Source organism: Brachyhypopomus gauderio, chromosome 2, assembly GCF_052324685.1.
Source record: "Brachyhypopomus gauderio isolate BG-103 chromosome 2, BGAUD_0.2, whole genome shotgun sequence".
In the NCBI taxonomy this organism is placed as follows: Eukaryota; Metazoa; Chordata; class Actinopteri; order Gymnotiformes; family Hypopomidae; genus Brachyhypopomus; species Brachyhypopomus gauderio.
In genome coordinates this window covers 40,737,692-40,760,396 of record NC_135212.1, presented here as the reverse complement: position 1 = coordinate 40,760,396, position 22,705 = coordinate 40,737,692, and the positions used below count along the sequence as shown (strand labels likewise).

Here is a 22,705-nt window from a genome sequence, read left to right as displayed (position 1 = left end):
TATTGAGTGTGTGTAGGCGTGGGGTGAGATGGTGAGGGTTCATCATTATTGAGAGTGTGTAGGTGTGGAGTGAGATGTTGAGGGTTTGTCATTATTGAGTGTGTGTAGGTGTGGGGTGAGACGGTGAGGGTTTGTCATTATTCAGTGTGTGTAGGTGTGGGGTGAGACGGTGAGGGGTCGTCATTATTGAGTGTGTGTAGGCGTGGGGTGAGACGGTGAGGGTTTGTCATTATTGAGTGTGTGTAGGTGTGGGGTGAGACGGTGAGGGTTCGTCATTATTGAGAGTGTGTAGGTGTGGGGTGAGATGGTGAGGGGTCGTCATTATTGAGTGTGTGTAGGTGTGGGGTGAGACGGTGAGGGTTCGTCATTATTGAGTGTGTGTAGGTGTGGGGTGAGACGGTGAGGATTCATCATTATTGAGTGTGTGTAGGTGTGGGGTGAGATGTTGAGGGGTCGTCATTATTGAGTGTGTGTAGGTGTGAGGTGAGATGGTGAGGGGTCGTCATTATTGAGTGTGTGTAGGTGTGGGGTGAGATGGTGAGGGGTCGTCATTATTGAGTGTGTGTAGGTGTGGGGTGAGATGATGAGGGGTCGTCATTATTGAGTGTGTGTAGGTGTGGGGTGAGACGGTGAGGGTTTGTCATTATTGAGTGTGTGTAGGTGTGGGGTGAGACGGTGAGGGGTCGTCATTATTGAGTGTGTGTAGGTGTGGGGTGAGATGGTGAGGGTTCATCATTATTGAGAGTGTGTAGGTGTGGAGTGAGATGTTGAGGGTTTGTCATTATTGAGTGTGTGTAGGTGTGGGGTGAGACGGTGAGGGTTCGTCATTATTGAGTGTGTGTAGGTGTGAGGTGAGACGGTGAGGGTTCGTCATTATTGAGTGTGTGTAGGCGTGGGGTGAGATGGTGAGGGTTCGTCATTATTGAGTGTGTGTAGGTGTGGGGTGAGACGGTGAGGGTTCGTCATTATTGAGTGTGTGTTGGTGTGAGGTGAGATGGTGAGGGGTCGTCATTATTGAGTGTGTGTAGGTGTGGGGTGAGATGTTGAGGGTTCGTCATTATTGCGTGTGTGTAGGTGTGGGGTGAGATGGTGAGGGGTCGTCATTATTGAGTGTGTGTAGGTGTGAGGTGAGACGGTGAGGGTTCGTCATTATTGAGTGTGTGTAGGCGTGGGGTGAGATGGTGAGGGTTCGTCATTATTGAGTGTGTGTAGGTGTGGGGTGAGACGGTGAGGGTTCGTCATTATTGAGTGTGTGTTGGTGTGAGGTGAGATGGTGAGGGGTCGTCATTATTGAGTGTGTGTAGGTGTGGGGTGAGATGGTGAGGGTTCGTCATTATTGCGTGTGTGTAGGTGTGGGGTGAGACGGTGAGGGTTCGTCATTATTGAGTGTGTGTTGGTGTGAGGTGAGATGGTGAGGGGTCGTCATTATTGAGTGTGTGTAGGTGTGGGGTGAGATGTTGAGGGTTCGTCATTATTGCGTGTGTGTAGGTGTGGGGTGAGATGGTGAGGGGTCGTCATTATTGAGTGTGTGTAGGTGTGAGGTGAGACGGTGAGGGTTCGTCATTATTGAGTGTGTGTAGGCGTGGGGTGAGATGGTGAGGGTTCGTCATTATTGAGTGTGTGTAGGTGTGGGGTGAGACGGTGAGGGTTCGTCATTATTGAGTGTGTGTTGGTGTGAGGTGAGATGGTGAGGGGTCGTCATTATTGAGTGTGTGTAGGTGTGGGGTGAGATGTTGAGGGTTCATCATTATTGCGTGTGTGTAGGTGTGGGGTGAGATGGTGAGGGTTTGTCATTATTGAGTGTGTGTAGGTGTGGGGTGAGACGGTGAGGGGTCGTCATTATTGAGTGTGTGTAGGCGTGGGGTGAGACGGTGAGGGTTCGTCATTATTGAGTGTGTGTAGGTGTGGGGTGAGATGTTGAGGGGTCGTCATTATTGAGTGTGTGTAGGCGTGGGGTGAGACGGTGAGGGTTCGTCATTATTGAGTGTGTGTAGGTGTGGGGTGAGATGTTGAGGGGTCGTCATTATTGAGTGTGTGTAGGTGTGGGGTGAGACGGTGAGGGTTCGTCATTATTGAGTGTGTGTAGGTGTGGGGTGAGATGGTGAGGGTTTGTCATTATTGAGTGTGTGTAGGTGTGGGGTGAGACGGTGAGGGGTCATCATTATTGAGTGTGTGTAGGCGTGGGGTGAGACGGTGAGGGTTCGTCATTATTGAGAGTGTGTAGGTGTGGGGTGAGATGGTGAGGGGTCGTCATTATTCAGTGTGTGTAGGCGTGGGGTGAGATGGTGAGGGGTCGTCATTATTGAGTGTGTGTAGGTGTGGGGTGAGACGGTGAGGGTTCGTCATTATTGAGTGTGTGTAGGTGTGGGGTGAGACGGTGAGGGTTCGTCATTATTGAGTGTGTGTAGGTGTGGGGTGAGACGGTGAGGGTTCGTCATTATTGAGTGTGTGTAGGTGTGGGGTGAGATGTTGAGGGGTTGTCATTATTGAGAGTGTGTAGGTGTGGGGTGAGATGATGAGGGGTCGTCATTATTGAGTGTGTGTAGGTGTGGGGTGAGATGGTGAGGGGTCGTCATTATTGAGTGTGTGTAGGTGTGGGGTGAGACGGTGAGGGTTCGTCATTATTGAGTGTGTGTAGGTGTGGGGTGAGACGGTGAGGGTTCGTCATTATTGAGTGTGTGTAGGTGTGGGGTGAGACGGTGAGGGTTTGTCATTATTGAGTGTGTGTAGGTGTGGGGTGAGACGGTGAGGGTTCGTCATTATTGAGTGTGTGTAGGTGTGGGGTGAGACGGTGAGGGTTCGTCATTATTGAGTGTGTGTAGGTGTGGGGTGAGACGGTGAGGGTTCGTCATTATTGAGTGTGTGTAGGTGTGGGGTGAGATGTTGAGGGGTTGTCATTATTGAGAGTGTGTAGGTGTGGGGTGAGACGGTGAGGGGTCGTCATTATTGAGTGTGTGTAGGTGTGGGGTGAGACGGGGTTCGTCATTATTGAGTGTGTGTAGGTGTGGGGTGAGACGGTGAGGGGTCGTCATTATTGAGTGTGTGTAGGTGTGGGGTGAGACGGTGAGGGTTCGTCATTATTGAGTGTGTGTAGGTGTGGGGTGAGATGGTGAGGGGTCGTCATTATTGAGTGTGTGTAGGTGTGGGGTGAGATGTTGAGGGGTTGTCATTATTGAGTGTGTGTTGGTGTTGCCATTTCAGTGTGCCCAATCAAAACAGCTGTGCGATCGCTGCACAAACGTCTCACAAACAGCTGTGCCAACGCATTCCGAGTGGTGATTTCTCGAGACGTCATGCGCTGACTTCACACCTCTAAGTAGAGTTGTCGACCATAGTGACAGATATGGCCAGCATCCAGTGTTGTAGTAAACCCTGAATCATCAGTGGCTGTGTTTAAAAGTATATACTAAGCGCACTCATATTGGCCTACTGTTTAGGGAGGTGAACTTCTAAACTAAACAGAAAAAAATCTCCTCACATCAGTTTACATCAGTATAGTCATATATAATACAATCTATAAATCCCTGCTTAGATAATGACAATGATACAGTAGAAAAAACACCTCTAAAAGACATTGAAAATTAAATCTAAGTTATTATAAAAGTCATGTGGTGTTTTTATTAATGGTAGGGAAAGTAACTATGAAAGTGTGTAAGTGTGTGTGTAAGAAAGTGTGTAAGTGTGCTGTCAGGACTGGTCTGCCTGCTTTGGTATGGCATTCACTGCATGTTCACTTTCTGTACATGTTTGGGTATGTGAACCTCTGCCCTATCTGTGCTGTTGCTGTTGTTGTTGTTGTTTTCTCTCAGATGACCTGACAATGGTATTAAATGTCCAAATTTTCTGACAGTTGGAAGTGGATGGGAATCAACAATGATAACAGTTTAAGTGTTAGGCCGACCTCCTCCGACCCACACCTGACCCACACCTGTCTCAGGTAATGCGTTCGGCTGTGGGCGTCTGACCAGCACTCACACGGCTGGCTCAGCTTGCCCCGATTAACATTGTGGCGTTAAGGGTTTGTTATTCAGCTTAAGGGACTTCAGGTTTAGATACACCTAGAACAGGTCACTGGAGCAGTTAGGGAGGTCTGTATAGTGTTCATACAAATTCACGAAGGAAATATAAAGGATTTATACATTTAGTTTGAGCGAGGCCTACTTTTACATACTAAACTGCAAAAACAGCCTTTAACGGAAACCTGGAGTGGATATATGAGCTTTGATGATTGAGCATTAGTTACTGCAACATGAAATCAGTCTCAATACACCTGATACCCCATCTGAAAAGCAGGATTATACCCAAACTCTGGCTAATCTGTGCAGAGAACATGAATGGCAAACACATTAGTCATAGATAAGACAAATGTGCAGATGGTTGCTCATGAGGAACACACACTGAAAGTCATTTAGTCATGAATTTAGTTTTTTGGATTGAGTCAATGAAAAAAAAATTGTGTGATTGATTAATTCAATTTTATTACATTGAGCTAATGCTTTATTTTTTTCAGTGCAGTGAATGAATATTCATTTACATTTATAACACGAGCACAGTGAATGAATATGCATTTACACTTATACCATTAGTATGTCCCTCATGAGGAACACAGTGAATGAATATTCATTTACATTTATAACACGAATACAGTGAATGAATATGCATTTACACTTATAACATTAGTACATCGCTCATGAGGAACACAGTGAATTAATATTCATTTACATTTATAACATGAACACAGTGAATGAATATGCATTTACATTTATAACATTAGTACGTCGCTCATGAGGAACACAGTGAATGAATATGCATTTACATTTATAACACGAACACAATGAATGAATATGCATTTACATTTATAACACGAACACAGTGAATGAATATGCATTTACATTTATAACACGAACACAATGAATGAATATTCATTTACATTTATAACATTAGTAAGTCGCTCATGAGGAACACAGTGAATGAATATGTATTTACATTTATAACACAAACACAATGAATGAATATGCATTTGCATTTATAACATTAGTACGTCGCTCATGAGGAACACAGTGAATAAATATGCATTTACATTTATAACACGAACACAGTGAATAAATATGCATTTACATTTATAACACGAACACAATGAATGAATATGCATTTACATTTATAACATTCGCTCATGAGGAACACAGTGAATGAAAATTTATAACATTTGGCAGACGTCCTTGTCCATAACAACTTACAGAAGTGCTTAATATCTGGAGTAATAATGAATATTATTCTCACACTTAGGGAGGGAGAGAGAGAGGGGGAGAGGGCTGGCTGAGCTCACTAATCAGCCAATCAGCAGATTTGATATATACTATATTATACTCTCTCTCTCTCTCTCTCTCTCTCTCTCTCTCTCTCTATATATATATATATATATATATATATATATATATATATATATATATATATATATATATATATGTCTGACCTATATTTATGGTAGAGGAAATTCTATACAATATGTTGAATTCAGATTTTCCATAATTCAAAATATTGTGTGGCTGTCCGTAAATCTTTTATGTTGGGGAAAAATAAATACTAATTCAATAATATCATTATTCAGAGTGTCTCTAAGCAGGTTTCTAGATGCATTCACCAAAAGTTCTGATTCTGTACAGAACACAATATCACAGTATTAATTTGAATAGTAATGATAATACATATAATAATTAATAATAATGCAATCATTTTTTGTAAATGTAAATAAATGTAAATGTGCCATATTTTGTCAATTGTGATTTTTACACCCCAATCGAAATTTGTCCTCCGCTTTTAACCCATCTGTGCAGTCAGAACACACAAACACACACTAGTGATTACTAGGGGGCTGTGGATCACACGTGCCCAGAGCAGTGGGCAGCCCTAGCCCGGCGCCCGGGGAGCAGTTGGGGTTAGGTGCCTTGCTCAAGGGCACCTCAGTCATGGCCTCAGGTCTGGGAATCGAACCCACGATCTTCCAGTCACAAGACCAGTTCCCTAACCGCCAGGCCATGACTGCCATTTTTGTCCAGTATCCAGCAGAACATAGAACCTCTGCAAGTGTTATTCACATATAAACCTGCTTCTACAGTAACAGAAACTAGTATATATGTTTTAGCATAATTATTTCTCACAAATAGAAGCCCTATCTTTATGAGTCTCACGTGCCCCTTAGAATTGTGTTTACTTTTCCTGCCTGTAGGGGGCAGACACGGGCACATGACACAGCCACCTGTAAAGAGCTCAGGTGGTGACTAAACAGGCAGGTGTGGAGATGCTGTGTTGCTAAAGCTGTAGCACTTCACCTCATCGGAGCCCAGCAGTCCTGAACGAGCTTGTGGTTCACGAAGCTGAAGGGACTCCTTATGACCACGTCCTGCACCACGTCCTGCACCAGCATAATGGAAGTCTTTAAATCCCACAGTCCTGCACCAGCATGGTAGAAATCTTTACATCCCACAGACTGCCTTGTGTTCATAGGAGCAGATGCTTGTATCCAGAGCAACATGCATATTTATCAGTAAGACATTGTGTGCCTCATGGGAAATGACCCCATGGCCCTCGTGTTGCATCTTGAAGGTAAAGAACGGAGTCATAAAGCTGTTTCACTGCTGTATCACAAGACCCAACACACACACACACACACAACACAACACAACACACACACACAGCTGTACTTGCTCAGCAGTTCAGTTCTAGTATTTTAATCACAAAATGTCTCTATGGCTTGTTTTGTGCTTATTGGTCAGCAGCAGGAAGCTCGTTGTGATGCGTCATATCTGATATGAGCAGATGAGGGCCTGTCCTCAACACGCTCTCCTAGCACAGCAGCCTGGCCTTTGACCCCTGGCTCAGAAGATATCCTGCCCTCATAATTCCAGTCACCACCACTTCTGCACGGATATCTGGATTCACTGGAATTCCTCTTTAGGAATTAAACTGCTCCACACAAGCTCAAGCCGATTCATGTGTGTTTGATTTGCTAGCAGAAAATGATTGACAGGTATTTGAAATTTGATCACTCCCCCCTTCTCCAAACCAGCATTGTTGGTATTGTGTTGGTACCACGCAATGAGGCAATACTGCTTGGAAACTGAAGCTTAAAAACATGTGTGTGAACCACGGTTCGCTGACCGCATGTAAACACTGAGTTAAAGTACTCCATCTGGAATCAGTTAAAACCCACGTGCTGAATGAACCCTACATGGACGACAGTATCTGATGCCACATCAAAAGCCTGTAGTAACTTGTGTAGATGCCATATGCACATCATGGTCAAAATGCTGTGCGATATTTAATGTTGCATGTTTGACTGAGGTCAGATTGTCAAATCAGAGAACTTTTCACACAGAAGTGTTGCAGGAGCACAGAAGGAAATGTGCAGTGTGTGATGTGATTTGGGGCATGTGCAATTGCCATCACAGTTTATGATTTACAGACATTACTATGCAGTAAACAAAAACAAATGAACGAGGTGAAGTTGCTAAGACAATGCAGAGCTGTGTTTTTAAAGCATGTGCTCCAGGAACCCCAGTTTTAGTTTAAGGTTAATGGAAAACAGCCAATTACTGCTGGTTGATTTCAGCACCAAAACGCTGGATCTGAGCCACGTGGACACGTGTCCGCCCAGATGACTGCGTCCTACGACGCTGCGTACGACAGTTAAGGCAGCGTGGCACTGCGCCTGTCTCTATGCTGCAGTGGCTGAAGAGAGTAATCTGTGTTAACAGCCAATGTCATTACACAACATTCTGCAGCAGTAGTAAATGGTCTCTCTGCTTCCTTGCACACAAACTTATTGAAGTCCCTTAAATTTGCATCTACTGTGATATCGTAGTACAACAGAAGCTTTATATATGTTACAAGAAGAAAATAAATTTTACAAATATGAAATTTATATTCAGTGCTTAATGAGGATGGGAGGGATTTAGATGCAAAATCGGGGGGAAAAAAACCAAAGGTTATTCAGTGATTATTATTATTATTATTGTAATACACTGCACTGTGGGTGGAAAGGATTGTTGGATTTTTGCTTTTGTGCAAATGATTTTTCCGTCTCAAAGCTCCATCTGTTGATTGAGTTGCATCACAGAACGCTAGCAAAAATAGTGGTGTGGTAAACTGGTTGTGCCCGAAGTTCAGCGCTGGCCAGTCCCACATTAGAAACGGACGGTTTTGAGGTTGAGGTTTAACCCCATTTGTCTTGGGAATACCTAATATGTTGTAAATACTGAACCAATTAAAACGACGGGGGAAAACGTTCTAAAATTGTTTGGCAAATTAGTGTGTTCAAAAACTTAAATACTGCGGGATTTTTTCTAAATCATGTATTGACATCGCTCACTTGAACCCTTCACGCTGTCGTTTAACCAACGAAGTGAAGGCCTGTGCGCGCGCCACAGCTACGAGCCTACTACCCACATGAGCGCGTGATCCATTAGGTTTTAAACGCATCTGCTCCAGCCTCCTATAAAAAGTATTCAACAAGGAAATTACGCAAAATTATTCCAATTCAGAAACAAATCACCAAGCAATACCAGAGTCCCTGTTTTTTTAAATACAACATTGCATAATATTTAATCCGATGTCAAAGTTAGGTGGAATTAGGAGGCTGAAACTGTAGATCATGTCGGTCTCTGTGGAGAGGACCTGTGTACTGCGCTAGGACACAGAGGAATGGGTGTGTTTCCGCAGGTGGTGGACGCACAGCTGTTCATCCAAAATGCCAACATTTTCTGTTATGCTTAAAGGAGCTGTCATGATTAGCAGGTAAAATATTTATTCTGCTCTGACTGAAAATGTAACGCAAGGACTAATATACAAAAGCGTTTCTTACCGGTTTGTGCGGTTCACGCAATCATTTGAAGTGAGGAGGTTTACAACTGCCTTATACTGACGTGTTTGTGGAACTTCAATGCAAAGATTCATTTGAGTATCCTGGGTAGTATATCGTCAACTCGTGTAAACGCCCAAAGTGATTTGTACGCTTGTTTGTTGTACATTCAATAGGTGCTGTTGTTGTAAGGAGTCACTCCCCGTAACGCCTTTACCCAGTTAAACCGACTTTGTAGTAAACTACGTTTTCCTTGTCTCTTGTGCCAATGTCCACCCTAATTATTTAAGTGGCTTGTGAGAATTTTGAATTTGTAAAAACCTCAGTAACACCCATGGACGTAATTTTGATTTCAAAAGTGGGGGGGGGACATAGATTCGTCGCTATTTAAATATTTGGTTTTAACCGTAAAAACTGGGGGGAACGTCCGTGGTAACACCTGATGTAACTCTTTATTCATGAATTCACACTCGGTGAACTACGTGGTAAATGCCATTGGTTTGGTTTGTGGGCTAAAGCAGTTCGGGGGAGAGGGGTACTTGGGGGTCATTGTATAGTTTGATGAGATGTTGTCTGATGCAGTTCTGTTGTGGATCTGTTCTAGGTTAACCTCGATTGCTTGTTTTGTCAGCCTCTCAGTGTCTCTTCATGAACTGAACACAGTCACGCTGAAGCCGCCAGAAGATTCTACACTGAAGATCAGTTTTTGCATTCTTCTGTGAATGGGGTGAACTGCAGTAAAGTGACCGTGAACTGATTTGTCACTTCTCTCTCTCTGTTTCATACAGGACTCTGATGGGTCCATATGGAATTGATCGAGCAGTCCATTCTATAGACTTTACAGACTGTGAAAATGGGTTAGGTAAGTGTGTTTCTCTGTGGAAAATCAACTGAACTATGACACCATGCAGGGAGCAATTTTAAGTTGTTTTTTTAATACATGTCTGCTGTGTCAGGGTTAAGGGAACTGGAGCGGGGGGGGGGGGGGGGGGGGGGTGCTGGAATTCTGGAATTACCACACATACCACTATTCATTTTCATTTGCACAGTACACACACAGGCACAGGCACGGATCAATTGATATGCACAGGCCCCAGACACACACAGAGGTCCAAACCCCCACCCCCCCCCCCCACCCCCCACCCCACCTTCCTCTGTGCCAGAGACATGCGCACACACTCATACTCTCTTTGTGTGTTTATAGCCCAGCCAGCTGGGCACCTAAGCAATACATCAAAACCTGTGGTTGCTAAGGTCCTTAACCCAGATCTCCTTATAGCTCCACTTGTGCCATCAACAGGGCACAGTATTAACAGCCACTCTGCTCTCTTGGACATTTTGATGCCAACCAGCAATAAAATTCCATATGTAACTGCAAAATGCATTGAAGAACATGACCCTTTTAGAGAAGGTTTGTGTCTGCAGTTTAAAAGCTTGAAGACTGAAGCATTAAAGCTTGAAGGTTAAAATGCATAATCTGCCATGTTGTTGTGTGTCTTTGTCTTAAATACTGCACCAGTGTCAGCACCAAAAACTACATTCATTGAATGATGGAGAATTTTTTTACCTGCATAGCAATTTACAAATTGGACAATACTTGAATATTTCAGTGTACTGGGTTAAAAATGATTTCATGGTGTTAGGAGTTGTGAGGCACATATCTACAAGAGACGTTCTGATGAAATAATATATTTTTTCAAACCTCAGTAAGTCCCAGTGCCTTGTCTGGCTAGTAACATCAGTTAAAACCAAAATGTTTTTATCCTTCTTGATTAGGTTTTCAGAGTAGCAGGGGAATTCTTGAAGTTGCTGAAATCAGGAAGCAATGAAGATTTGTTTCTATATTCCACTCCCAGAATCCTCCATGATGAGATAACATCCCGTTAATGGCCTGGCAGTCCTGTGGAATCAGGACTCTCCACCACAACTGTTTAAGCTGCAGGAAGCTCAGTCTAATTGGTACACTAATTGGGCGTGGCGTATATTTGAGGGACCCAGTCACCCGGAGATGTTCGCTCTCCGTCAGGCCCACGGCTGCCGCCGAGCCCGAAAGCTCTTGATAGTTTTAATCATTGTGCTTATCGATCAGCTGTAAGCAGTAGTGTGTGTGCACAACAGACATTCCCTCTGTTGCTGTTCTGAGTTTTGCAGTTAACTCTGTAGGTGTCCATGGAAGGTGGAGGGTCTCTGGAGGGAGGTTCTCTGGAGGGTGGGTCTCTGGAGGGAGGTTCTCTGGAGGGTGGGACTCTGGAGGGTGGGACTCTGGAGGGTGGGTCTCTGGAGGGGTGGGTCTCTGGAGGGTGGGTCTCTGGAGGGTAGGTCTCTGGAGGGTGGGTCTCTGGAGGGTGGGTCTCTGGAGGGTGGGTCTCTGGAGGGTGGGTCTCTGGAGGGTAGGTCTCTGGAGGGTGGGTCTCCCCCAGCAGGTGATGGTCTTTGGTCCTGCACGCTCAACTCTTTCCCATTGCACATGTTGATCTGAACCTCCTCCCTCACCAGCAGTGATCCCATGCACACCGAGCGTCCAAGCAACAAACTACATTTCATTACAAGAAAATGAATTTTAACATGTAACCTGTTGCTATTGTGACTTGGGGTTGGTATTTTCCAATGGCAAGTTATCATTGTTGAGGAATGTCAAATGGGAGGTGTTTTTTACGAAATTTGTGATTTCTTTCTGGCCCTAAGAGTGTTTCTGAAAGATCTGAGGAGGTGCTGTGTGTTTTCTGTTCTACGTCAGGTTCATGTGCACCATCTATCCTTTCTGGACTTGTGTGTCCAACCTTTTGATCACAAACCGACACGTGTTTGAGACCTCTGTCCCTCCTTTAGGTATCAAAGTAATGGGTGGTGTGAAGGAATTAACAGGAGAGGAGTTTGGAGTTTATGTCAAAAGAATCTTACCAGGAGGCCTGGCCTGCGTTGATGGTACGTACACACTTCCCCTTCTACAGTCATGTTGGGGCAGAGCATCTACAATATGGCCTTGCAACATGCTGATCTCTGATCCTCAGTTGCACAGATAAAGATAATATAATGTAGCAAAGTCATGCAACTTTTATTTATTATGCTATATTGTATACTTTAAATAAACATAAAGGTTAAACGTGTAGAATATGTAGTGTAGGTGGAATGCAGGTCAGTTGTCCAGGCAACAGCCATGACAGAATGTGGGAGTGGCTCTCTGTTCCAGATCTAAAATAACCAACATGATATGGAATGATTGTCAAACGTGATGTCATGTGACCGGTTCTAAAAAGAAGGTGAACTGGGTGCTGTGGCTGCCTTTGTCTTTGGTCAGGTGGTCAGAGGGCATGTTTGCCACATGCGAGACCTTGGAGTGAGACCAGGAAGTGTTACTCTGTGCGTTTTGCACACATCTTCTTCACTGCATAAAACTATTTAAATGCACTTTTGAATGAGAATGTCATACAGTGATTTTGTTGTTTGATTTGCTCAGGTTAGCACAATGAAAGACCCTCAAGATATTCGATCTCTATCAGAAATGCAATAACCTAACATGACAGCAGGTGCGTTCTTGTGCAGTTGTATAAGTGGTGGATTTGAATTTGACAGCCTGGGCCACTAACATTGACGTGGAGGTCTGGGACATACAGTACGTTGATCAGCTGTGTTGAGTAGTCTAGGTCAGCATGACGGAGGGTCTTGATTGGTTCTTGGACTGCATTGATAAGGTCACTTCATTAATTTTGTGAGCAAATATAGCCAGAGATTATATTGTACTTTCATTCACAGATGGTTGTGGTTTCATCTTTCTATTTGAATGGCCACATATCTGTAAATATTCACATTTCACTGAATTAAGAAAGCATTTGGGACAATTAATGCAGGCACACACAACAGCAACTAATGGAGCTTCAGTTTATAAGACTCCTTTTCTTTTAAAGATTCTATAAGAGCACTATCAAAATTGTGCACTGGTATTGATAACCAGCATGTATTCTGCTCATTTTTCAAGGGTTTAAGAACGTTTAAATGTAGTATTGTGTTTAGTTCCAAGCTTGTCGATTACAGAGCCCAAACCCGAAGAGTTGAAGCATTCACTTCTGTGCATGGTGGAGTTACATTTCCTTTCTTTCATGTCTAAATGTTTGTGTAGGGAACCTCCAAGCAGGGGACCAGATCCTAGAGGTCAATGGAGAAACTTTGATCGGTGTCACAAATGAAAGGTAGAAACTAATTTTTGTTGTAATTTGCATAGCGTTATTGTCTTTTAGCTTGTTTTGTAAGGAACTGTGGTCCATACAGTAACTCCACACAGACTCTGGCAGCAGTATCCTGCAGTGGGGTTACAGCAGGCTTTCAGACGCTGCAGTTTCTCCTGCATTAGCCATTAACAGAATGATGCAGTAATGAGTGCTGAAACTGCATTGAAGCATCTAGTCAAAGCTTCAGCTGAACTCCAGATACTCCACAGCTTTGGGTTAAAGAGAACACACGTCAGCTCCAGATCTGTGTGGCCCGGTGAGGAACGGAGCCTGCCGTGGTAGTGTAACACCCAGCCTTACAAACCCCTCACTGAACTGACACTATGCTTTTTACTATCGCTGTCTGTTCCCAGAGCGGTTGACATCCTGAGGGCCGCCTCCTCAACCAATCGCATGCGTCTTCTGGTCGCAAGGGACGAGGAGGGGCGGTAAGTCAGACCCGGCTACCCTTCAGAGAGATTGGAACATGAATGCAACCTGACAGCCAAATCTCCCAGTTACAGTAACTCAGCAAGTTTTACCACCCAGAGGCTATTTTAAAAGGCTCAGATGAACTGATTGTGTTTCCCATTCCATGTTTTCCCTTGTGACCTTGATATGTGTTTGGCTGGCACATCACTCACCAGCAGACACAACTCCACGTTGGAGGCTTCCATAGTCCAGTATGGTGCATTTTGCTGTTGCTCAGTTGTCTCGGTAAGCGACCAGCATCACTACAGAAGTGCAGAAGGCTCCTGTCCTACCACCTCCACCATCTCCATGAGCCTACAGAACTAACAAATGACACATAAGGGTCTGTTCAAACCCTTTACCCCCGTCTCCCATTCGCTGAGGCAAGCGGAGATCAGCAGCTATCTCAGTTGGATACTTTAATACCAGACTGCGGAGTGTGGGTGGATGCTAGACTGCTGCCTCCGCCTTCACCCAGTGCTGATGGGCGGAGGTGGAAACAAGCTTTCAGGGCACCATCACTCAATGTCTTCTCCCACCCTCCTCTCCCAGATTACAGCTATTGATCTGTGGCTTCCTGACCTGACTCTCGTATGCTCTAAAAACCTCCCTTCTTAGCAGATCTCGTGAATAATTGAAAGAAAGGAGAATAATTTTACTTGTAAAGTATACCCTACTGGCTCTATATGCTCTACACCTCACTGACTCCATCACCACTGCCTTTGCACCCTTTTCAGCACTCTGCATGTAAACATCACAGATTTTATATACCACTGCCTCTAAATGTCAGTGGCTACACCATTGCCTTTATCCTTTACTGACTCTGGTTCTGGAACCTCCACTTCCACGAGACTCCCACTACAGTCCTGCAGGGGGCACTGTCACATGACAGTGAAAAGGAGCAAATGTCTGAAATGTCTGTTCTGTGTGGACCATGTATAAGGAAAGAGAGAGAGAGAGAGAGAGAGAGAGAGAGAGAGAGAGAGAGAGTGAGTGAGCAAGAGAGAGGGAGGAAATGAGAGAAGAGAGGGAGGTTAAGCTGGGATGAGATGAGGCCCTAGGCTTTAATCTGTGCATTCTGGGGATTAGGCTGTCCCTGTCCCTCCATACCCAACCACCTGCGTCCTCTCAAGGACCGGTTTGGACACCTCTGCTGGCTGTGCCTGTGTGGGTGCATATGTGTAGCTGTTTGTCAAGCTGTACATGTAAATGTGGGTGTATATCATATATAGGGGTATGGATATATGTAGCTGTGTGTGTGCATGTGAGTGTGTGCGTACATATTGACTGTTCCTCCATCATTTCCCAGTGGAGTAGAGTGAAACCTCAGACTAGAGCCAGCCAGCCATATCTGTCTCTTACACACACACACCATATCACTACATCTGTCTTTTACACATGCCGCATCACTACATCTGTCTCTTACACACACACCGTATCACTACATCTGTCTCTTACACACACCGTATCACTACATCTGTCTCTTACACACACACACACACACACACACACACACACACACCGTATCACTACGTCTGTCTCTTACACACACACCGTATCACTACGTCTGTCCCTTACACACACTGTATCACTACATCTGTCTCTTACACACACACCGTATCACTACATCTGTCTCTTACACACACCACATCATTATATCTGTCTCTTACACATACTGAACCACTACATCTGTCCCTTACACACACCCTTACACTACCCCCTAAACCGTACTGATCACGCTCCCACATGAGGCATCAAGTGGCATGTGCTTTGGTCTGAGCACTGGAGCCCGTCTGTTCAAACCTCAGGTCGGATCTTGCTGCCATAATATGTGTAACATGATCTCAGAAGGGTGGTCACCATGGTGAGACCAAGGATCAGTAGCACTGGCCTAGGCTGGTCCACAGCAGCATGGTATCCACGGTGATGAGTCATGCAGTGATGCTGGTGCATGTTGGGGTGGATGAGGGCCACTGTCATCTCACACACACTCACCGATGCTTCTCCACTGATGAGGACCGACATAGATATGGCTCCATATCTGCCATTCACATAGTGTCTGGAGATGATGATGGAGTCCTTCCGCAGGACATGCAGAGAAGTGGCTTTAAAATGCAACTCCAGTGTCTGTCCAGATGTTGACTCACTCCCAGTAGTGTCTCCCAGTGCTGAGCAGTCGGTGGCCCTCCCAGCTCGGGGATCCTGGGAATGTCTGTGTCCAGATTACAATCCTTCCAGTCCAGTTCTGTCATTCTATTGGGAATTCTGTCTTTTAATCTTCATTTCATTAATTAATTCCTATTTCTGGAATCCCGCCATGTATTTTTAGGCTAAGCTGGTCTCCAGACACTACAAACTCACTTTAAAACATCATTCTGTAAAAGCATATGAGCTTCTCTGAGGAGATCTGAAGAGTTCTTGAATTTGAGTTGGAATGGTGTATTTCTTAATGGAATTTTAATTTCGTCTAATTTCTCTTGAAGGAGAGAATTTGCAGAACTTCTAGACAAGTATGGCTCCAACAGCACTGCGGGCTCCACGAGGAACTCTCCCATCCTGCACGGTAACAGGACCTCCCCCATCCTGCATGGTAACAGGATCCCCCCCCCCCCCCCCCCCCCCCCCGTCCTGCACGGTAACAGGACCTCCCCCATCCTGCATGGTAACAGGATCCCCCCCCCCGTCCTGCATGGTAAAACGGTAAAAGGACCTCCCCCGTCCTGCACGGTATTCCGATTTTATTCCCATGGTAAATTTCCCAACTTAGAATATTCATAGGGTTGCAAAATTCTGGGAATTTTCAAATTAGCTGACAGGCCTTAAGCACCATAGGAAAGCTGATATTAAGCCTGAGGGGTCATATGTGGACCTGCTGGTTGTTCAATCACAACTAAATTTACTGCCTGGAGGTAAAACTTCAGGTGCTTATTGGTTGACTATACTGTTTACTGCAGACCTGCTTTCTGTGTATGTGTCAGGAAGATGAATCAAAGTATTAGAAAGACCTTTAAAGGAAAGAAAGATGATATTACAGTTTTTCTCAGTCGATTTGGTTAATTTCTCACATCATGGTTTACATTGGCATCACAACTACTGCATTTCTCAAAACAGTTAGTGCAAACAGCAAAACTCAATGAAATACCTGCAAAAGCACATACTTCACTCAAAATTATTTGTTTTTGCCCCAAAAGCAAATATTTAGGTCAGTCAATTTGTCAGTGCCATCAGAGTATCTAGTATGTGTGCCATTGCCTATGAACAAGGCAGTCAAAATACATAGTCATGTTGTCAGTGCAACTTTAGGTCATAGTCAGTGCAGACTGTATATTCTGATGCAAACTAGCTAAGCTTTTGATTTCAAGAACACTGCACATTCTGTGGTATATCAAATGAAACAATACATGTTACACACAAAATACAAACTTACACAGAACACAGTTACACATCACTGTATGTGGGAGATTGATAGAAATAAATTGGACTGGAATCAAATTTGTAGAGCAATATTGTTCGCACTGCAATTTGTTGACAAAAACAAATGATTGAAATTCAGAAAAGACAGACAACTGACTGGAAAAACTACAGAATTAGAAACTTACTCTACACATTCAAAACAACCTGAGCTCATACAGCCTCCTCTTGTTGGGATGTAAAAATGGAACCTATGGTTGATACCACTGGTTGATCTAAACCTTCACCAATTCCCTTTCTTACTGTAACTGAATGTTCACCTGCAAACAATTTAATCAAATTAGGATAAATTACCAAAATGTAACAAAAAAAAAACTAAAATGATGCCTTAGAGATTATGACAGCATGTTCAGCCCTTTTGCATATAATGACCTAGGCGATGACGTAAAGACTAAATGTTTTGGAGGGTAAGACAAATCACCAGACAATCCGTACAACACATTTTGATAAACATGACATAAGCGACACATAATGTAAAAAACAACAGACAATTGCCTATGTCCATTTGCTAAATGTACAAAAGCATTTGCAAAATGTTAAACACAATGAGAAATGCAATTATGATGTGCACAAGTGACAAGGAGATGTGGAGACTGAATGAACAGTTTTGAGAATTTCAATTCTGATCTGAGAAATGACCAAATCGACTGAGAAAAACTGTAATAGTAGTTCAACTCTGTACATGATGTAACATGAAGAGCCTGAAGAAGCTGTCATCCACAAACACCTGGTGTAGCTGCAGGATGTTCATTCCAAGCAAGCAACAGCAGTACCCAACACAGCCAATCAGCACGGGTGGAAGGCAGAGTGGTTAAACAAGGGGAAGGAGGTGTGGCTCCTGCCTCTCTGGAGCCCCTCCCACATACGCTGTGGCCCGCAGTTGAGAGCACTGCCTACCCCTGCTTATCATGACTTTTTAAATATATAACATAATAAAAATGTTACTGTTACTGTTACATTTAGGTTTCAGGTTTGTTTATAATCAGGGGGTGATTTTAACAGCTGGGTGTTGTCACCAGCTTATAATCTATTTCTGTTATTAGAGATTCAGAAGAACACACTGCACTGCCCTCTAGTGGATTCTTTCTAGGAATACTGTGCTTGTAATGACCCCAGTTTAGTTCAGTATGCTGTAGAATATGAAATGCAGTGCATGTAGTACTTAAAATTCTCATTTTACTGAATTTTTGCATTCTTTCCAACAGCAGGCAGATACTTAGACAGCACGTCATCAGAGTCCTCGTCCAGATCCCAGAGTCCTTTGCTCAGTCCGCCTGGGTCCCAAAGCACATGCAATAACTCGGGACAATTACAGCGCTCCCTCAGGTAGTTTACATTCTCTCTCTCTCTCTCTCTCTCTCTCTCTCTCTCTCTCTCTCTCTCTCTCTCTCTCTCTCTCTCTCTCTCTCTCTCTCTCCTCTCACTGTGAACAAATACAGAGCACATCAGATGCACATAGATTAATTAATACTATCACACATGCACTAACACAGTTAGCCAGATAAATTTTAGGATGTATTTAGTGTTTGTAACTTGTGTGTTTGTATCTGCTGTTTGTTGGGTAGTCAACAAAAACCAACAAAACTCAACAAAAAGATAAGGTTCTAACCCTCATCCATAAAGAGCGTAAATATTACATTACATATAATTAAAGTGTATGAGTACAGGTAGGTTTAGGTGGAGACATAGCATTAATCAACAACAGTTGAATACCAATGAAACAATAAATGCCTGTGTGTGTGGATGTGCGTGTTTGTGGATGTGCATGCGTGTATATGTGTGCGCATGTGTCTGTGTGTCTGTGTGTCTGTGTGTCTGTGTGTGTGTGTGTGTGTGTGTGTGTGTGTGTGTGTGTGGTTCCAGTCACCTGGGGGAGGGTGTGATCCAGATGATCTCCATAACTCGTTCCTGCAGCCTGGGCATCATCATCAGCGGCGGCTCCAACAGGTCTGATGGCCCCGCCATCTTCATCCAGGAGGTTCTGTCTGGAGGGGACTGTCATCGGGTAAGACACGCCCCTCCCCCACACCTCCACACGACTCCACCACCACAGTCACAGGCCAAAGGAACATGCATGTCATGGGTCTTGGGCTTATTTCATTTATATAGTGTGATAAAGAATCACTGCATCTTTTCACCTCTGGCAACAGCTCATGGGGTGGAGTAACACTCAGCACCGCCCACCCTCTTCTGATGCATGAGCTCACGGATGCCCATGATTGGCCAGCGTTGCTGTGATTGACCGGGGAGAGCGAGTATGCCACCCCTCCCTCCCTGAGGGTGTGGTACATTTGGTCTCTTGGGCTGGTTTATACTAATAATAAGTGACTAATAATAGTGTTATATGTGCCCCATTGATATACTTTGTTAACACAGGGACTTGTGCAGGACTCTGGGAGGCTCAGTAAACTGCATACTGAGTGTAGTACATGTGCATGTCCTGCACTGGGGCAGCTGGGGTGGCAGTAGTGAGCTGTGGAGTGGGGCGGGTGCAGCCAGGTGTGATGCCATGGGGGGCGGAGCCAGTTCTTTGCTGTGTGGCTCAGACTCCGCCCACCTTGTGCTGCACAGGACGGGAGGCTGAGACCAGGGGATCAGCTCATTGCCATCGGCAGGGAGTCCCTAGTAGGGGTGACGTTCGAAGAGGCCAGGACCACCATCAACAAAGTGAAGTTCAGGTACATGTTATTACACCTCTCTCTTGGATTTGGTGGTAGACAGTACTGTTCCCTGGGCTCCCTACAGTCTATCATCATGAAAGCAAAGACATGTTTGTTGTCCGCTTCATTACTGCTCCATAGGTGAAATCTATGCTGCGATGACTGTCTCTCTGTCACTCTGTGCCCTTTACCTCTGAAGCCAGGAGCCATTGGTGGAGATCGCCTTCATCAGAGGGAAAGGCCCCGCCCCCTGCAGTGTCTCCGGCAGGGATGGTGGTCAGCGCCCTGTCGGCAATGGTTACGCTGCCAACCGCTTCAAATCGTGCCCCCGACCTGAGGTAAGCAGTGCCAATCCCAGAGCCGCTGACGCATCTTCTGTGGAGATGCTGTCCGGGTGAGGAGAGGGAGTACACACAGGCTTCCAGTCTTTTGAACGTGATTGAACTTGTGTTCTTGTCCTGCAGTTCAGAGCGGAGGAGCCCACATCAATGCGCTCGTCCTCCCCAGACGTCTGCCCACCGGACATACACTTCTCAGGTACTGTGGAGTGTTGCCATGGCAATGTCAAACAAAACCCAAACAACACCCAAAGTACATTTTGACCTTTTCTATGTTTAACTAGAAACTGGAAGGCTTAGAATTTCATAATGGTGAGTCACCATTTGAGTGACCTGCTTTTGTCATAGATATTGTTGATGATCTCTCAGAATTGTCTAGTACCATTTGTTAACATACCGTAGTGTGATGGAACAAAAATATACAGCTCCCACATCTGGAGGGTTCAGAGTCACAGGTCTGGAGGGTTCAGAGTCACAGGTCTGGAGGGTTCAGAGTCACAGATCTTGAGGGTTCAGAGGGTTCAGAGTCACAGATCTGGAGAGTTCTGAGTCCCAGGTCTGGAGAGTTCTCCCACTGCAAACCTCAGCCCTATCTGATTTGTTCTTTGATGAATTACTGGTGGTTCAGCTTTTATTTCTAGACAAGGTCATTTGTCTGCAAGTGTCTCTCAGTGAGTCTGAGTGTGTCCTTATCCTGTTACATTACCGGACACCACGATGGCTGGGGCCTGCTGCTGCCAGTACACAGTCACTGCTAGACGCCACAGGGCAGGTGTGCTGGGAATCAGTGTCTTCTGGAAATACTCTGGAGAGTTTAAAAAAACACTAGCACTTTAAACACCAGCATGTACATGTGCGCACACACACACACACACACACACACACAAACACAAACACATCGCCAAGCTGTGCTTTACTGAGTCAGTGAAATACAACATTTGAAATAAAATACAGAGAAAAAGCAATATGAGTGAATGATGAGAAAGCAACACAGCGAGATGAGCGAAGGAGAAGAGCTGACTGGGTTGGAGGAGGTGTGTGTACGCGTCATGGCTCAGTGTGTACGCGTCATGGCTCAGTGTGGACGCATCATGGCTCAGTGTGTACGCGTCATGGCTCAGTGTGTACGCGTCATGGCTCAGTGTGTACGCGTCATGGCACAGTGTGTACGCGTCATGGCTCAGTGTGGACGCGTCATGGCTCAGTGTGGACGCATCATGGCTCAGTGTGTAGTGTCACCTGACACACATCTAGCAAGGAGCCAGAGAGGGTATTAGTGTGGTGTGGTGATTGTACACTGAACTACACATGGACTTGTATGCTTTATAAACCTTATATAATTTTGTCCTGTTAGCTCAGGTAGACTAACGATTCCCATGATGCACTCATACTGCCAGTCTGATAAAAAATGTGTCACTTCTGCCAAATACTGTAAATATAAATGCTATAAATGTAAGCAGGTGTCAGGAGGTGTTTGGCTCAGGGGGAGGTTTCGTGTGGTGATCTGCGGTTTCGTGTGGTGATCTGCGGTTTCGTGTGGTGATCTGCAGTAAGGGATTAAGCGTTTTGGTCTGTCAAGGCGGCACTAGAGAACGACCAGTTTCTTGACCAGCAGGGGCTTCAGGAGGATTAGTGGTTAATCACTGTGGGATTTAATCTAAACAGGACACGTGCCCTTGACCTCAGGAATATAGCAAAGAACTCCTATGTTTATACTGTTTAGACCTGGGGTCATTCTGAGGTCAAGGGGAGGGGCATGTCGAGCATGTTATATCCCAGGAATGTCAGGCATTGGCTACCAATGATGCTGCTCCTCTTAATAATGAAGAATCCTGATTGGAAGACCAGCAGTGGTCTTTCCCCTGCGTTTCCCGGTTTGCAGAGCGGGTGCTTTGTGAGGTGGTGGTGGCGGTTTTCAGTGCGTGCCGCAGGACAAAGGACACGTTCCCCCTGCACTGTGACTCAGCGCCTTTTCCATGCCTTCACATTTTCAGCGTGGTGTGTTGTCGTGCTGGAATGTGCTAACTGAGGAATAATTCCCTGGGGTTGTAATCCTGTTTTCCACGGATGATGGGCAGGCCTTAAGAAGCAGCGTTCACACCCCCCCTTGTTGATACTGTCTGTTTTTAGATTGGCTGTGAAAGTGTTTTTGGCCAGAGCTGATGCATGTCGTCTTGCTGCAGAGCGCTCATAGGAGGTGGTGTTTCTGGATGTTTGACCTCCATTGCAGATGCTGTTATCTCCAGCACACACCCTCGCCTCTGACTATCCACATGGATGCAGTTTCAGAGGGAGAATAATGGTGCCTAATTATTCAAGCCAATTTAGTTGTGCTGGATTTAAGTCAAAATGCATGAATCTCCATTGGTTTCTGTTAAGACCACGCCCACTAAACACACTAAAGGGAGGGGTTCAGAGGTGACCAGTCATGAGGGCTCACTGAGACATTGCTATGTAATATGCTCCCTTTAGCCACTCCCTAAGCCCCTCCCTTACCATACCCATGGTTCTTGAAACCAGACTTATCTGAACATTTTAATTGCTTAAAATTACAAAACCTAGAAGAGTAATTCTCTTTCTCAGAGCAACTTTTAGCAGGTTAGCTCAGGATGTAAAGACACTTTAACTGAACTGAAATATCAGCTTCTTTCAGGTCTGATTTAGGTAAATAGGAGAAACTCTCACTACTCAACTGAATTGCTA

The 22,705-nt window shown here is 44.8% G+C and overlaps 1 protein-coding gene across 6 annotated transcripts in view; it reads left to right on the top strand.

Moving 5' to 3' along the window:
- LOC143505353 (syntaxin-binding protein 4) overlaps nucleotides 1-22,705 on the top strand; it is a 39,288-nt gene that overhangs the window by 4,148 nt on the left and 12,435 nt on the right. For 4 of the 6 annotated variants that reach the window (XM_076996122.1, XM_076996127.1, XM_076996123.1 and 1 more), the window contains exons 2-11: nucleotides 9,646-9,719; nucleotides 11,687-11,782; nucleotides 12,975-13,044; nucleotides 13,437-13,511; nucleotides 16,017-16,096; nucleotides 18,210-18,330; nucleotides 18,868-19,009; nucleotides 19,576-19,682; nucleotides 19,864-20,002; nucleotides 20,129-20,201. In XM_076996122.1, coding sequence (XP_076852237.1) covers nucleotides 9,646-9,719; nucleotides 11,687-11,782; nucleotides 12,975-13,044; nucleotides 13,437-13,511; nucleotides 16,017-16,096; nucleotides 18,210-18,330; nucleotides 18,868-19,009; nucleotides 19,576-19,682; nucleotides 19,864-20,002; nucleotides 20,129-20,201 — 977 coding nt within the window. Of the gene's footprint in view, nucleotides 1-8,625; nucleotides 8,794-9,645; nucleotides 9,720-11,686; nucleotides 11,783-12,974; nucleotides 13,045-13,436; nucleotides 13,512-16,016; nucleotides 16,097-18,209; nucleotides 18,331-18,867; nucleotides 19,010-19,575; nucleotides 19,683-19,863; nucleotides 20,003-20,128; nucleotides 20,202-22,705 lie in introns of those variants that run through there. The other 2 variants (XM_076996125.1, XM_076996124.1) reach the window with 2 other exon arrangements.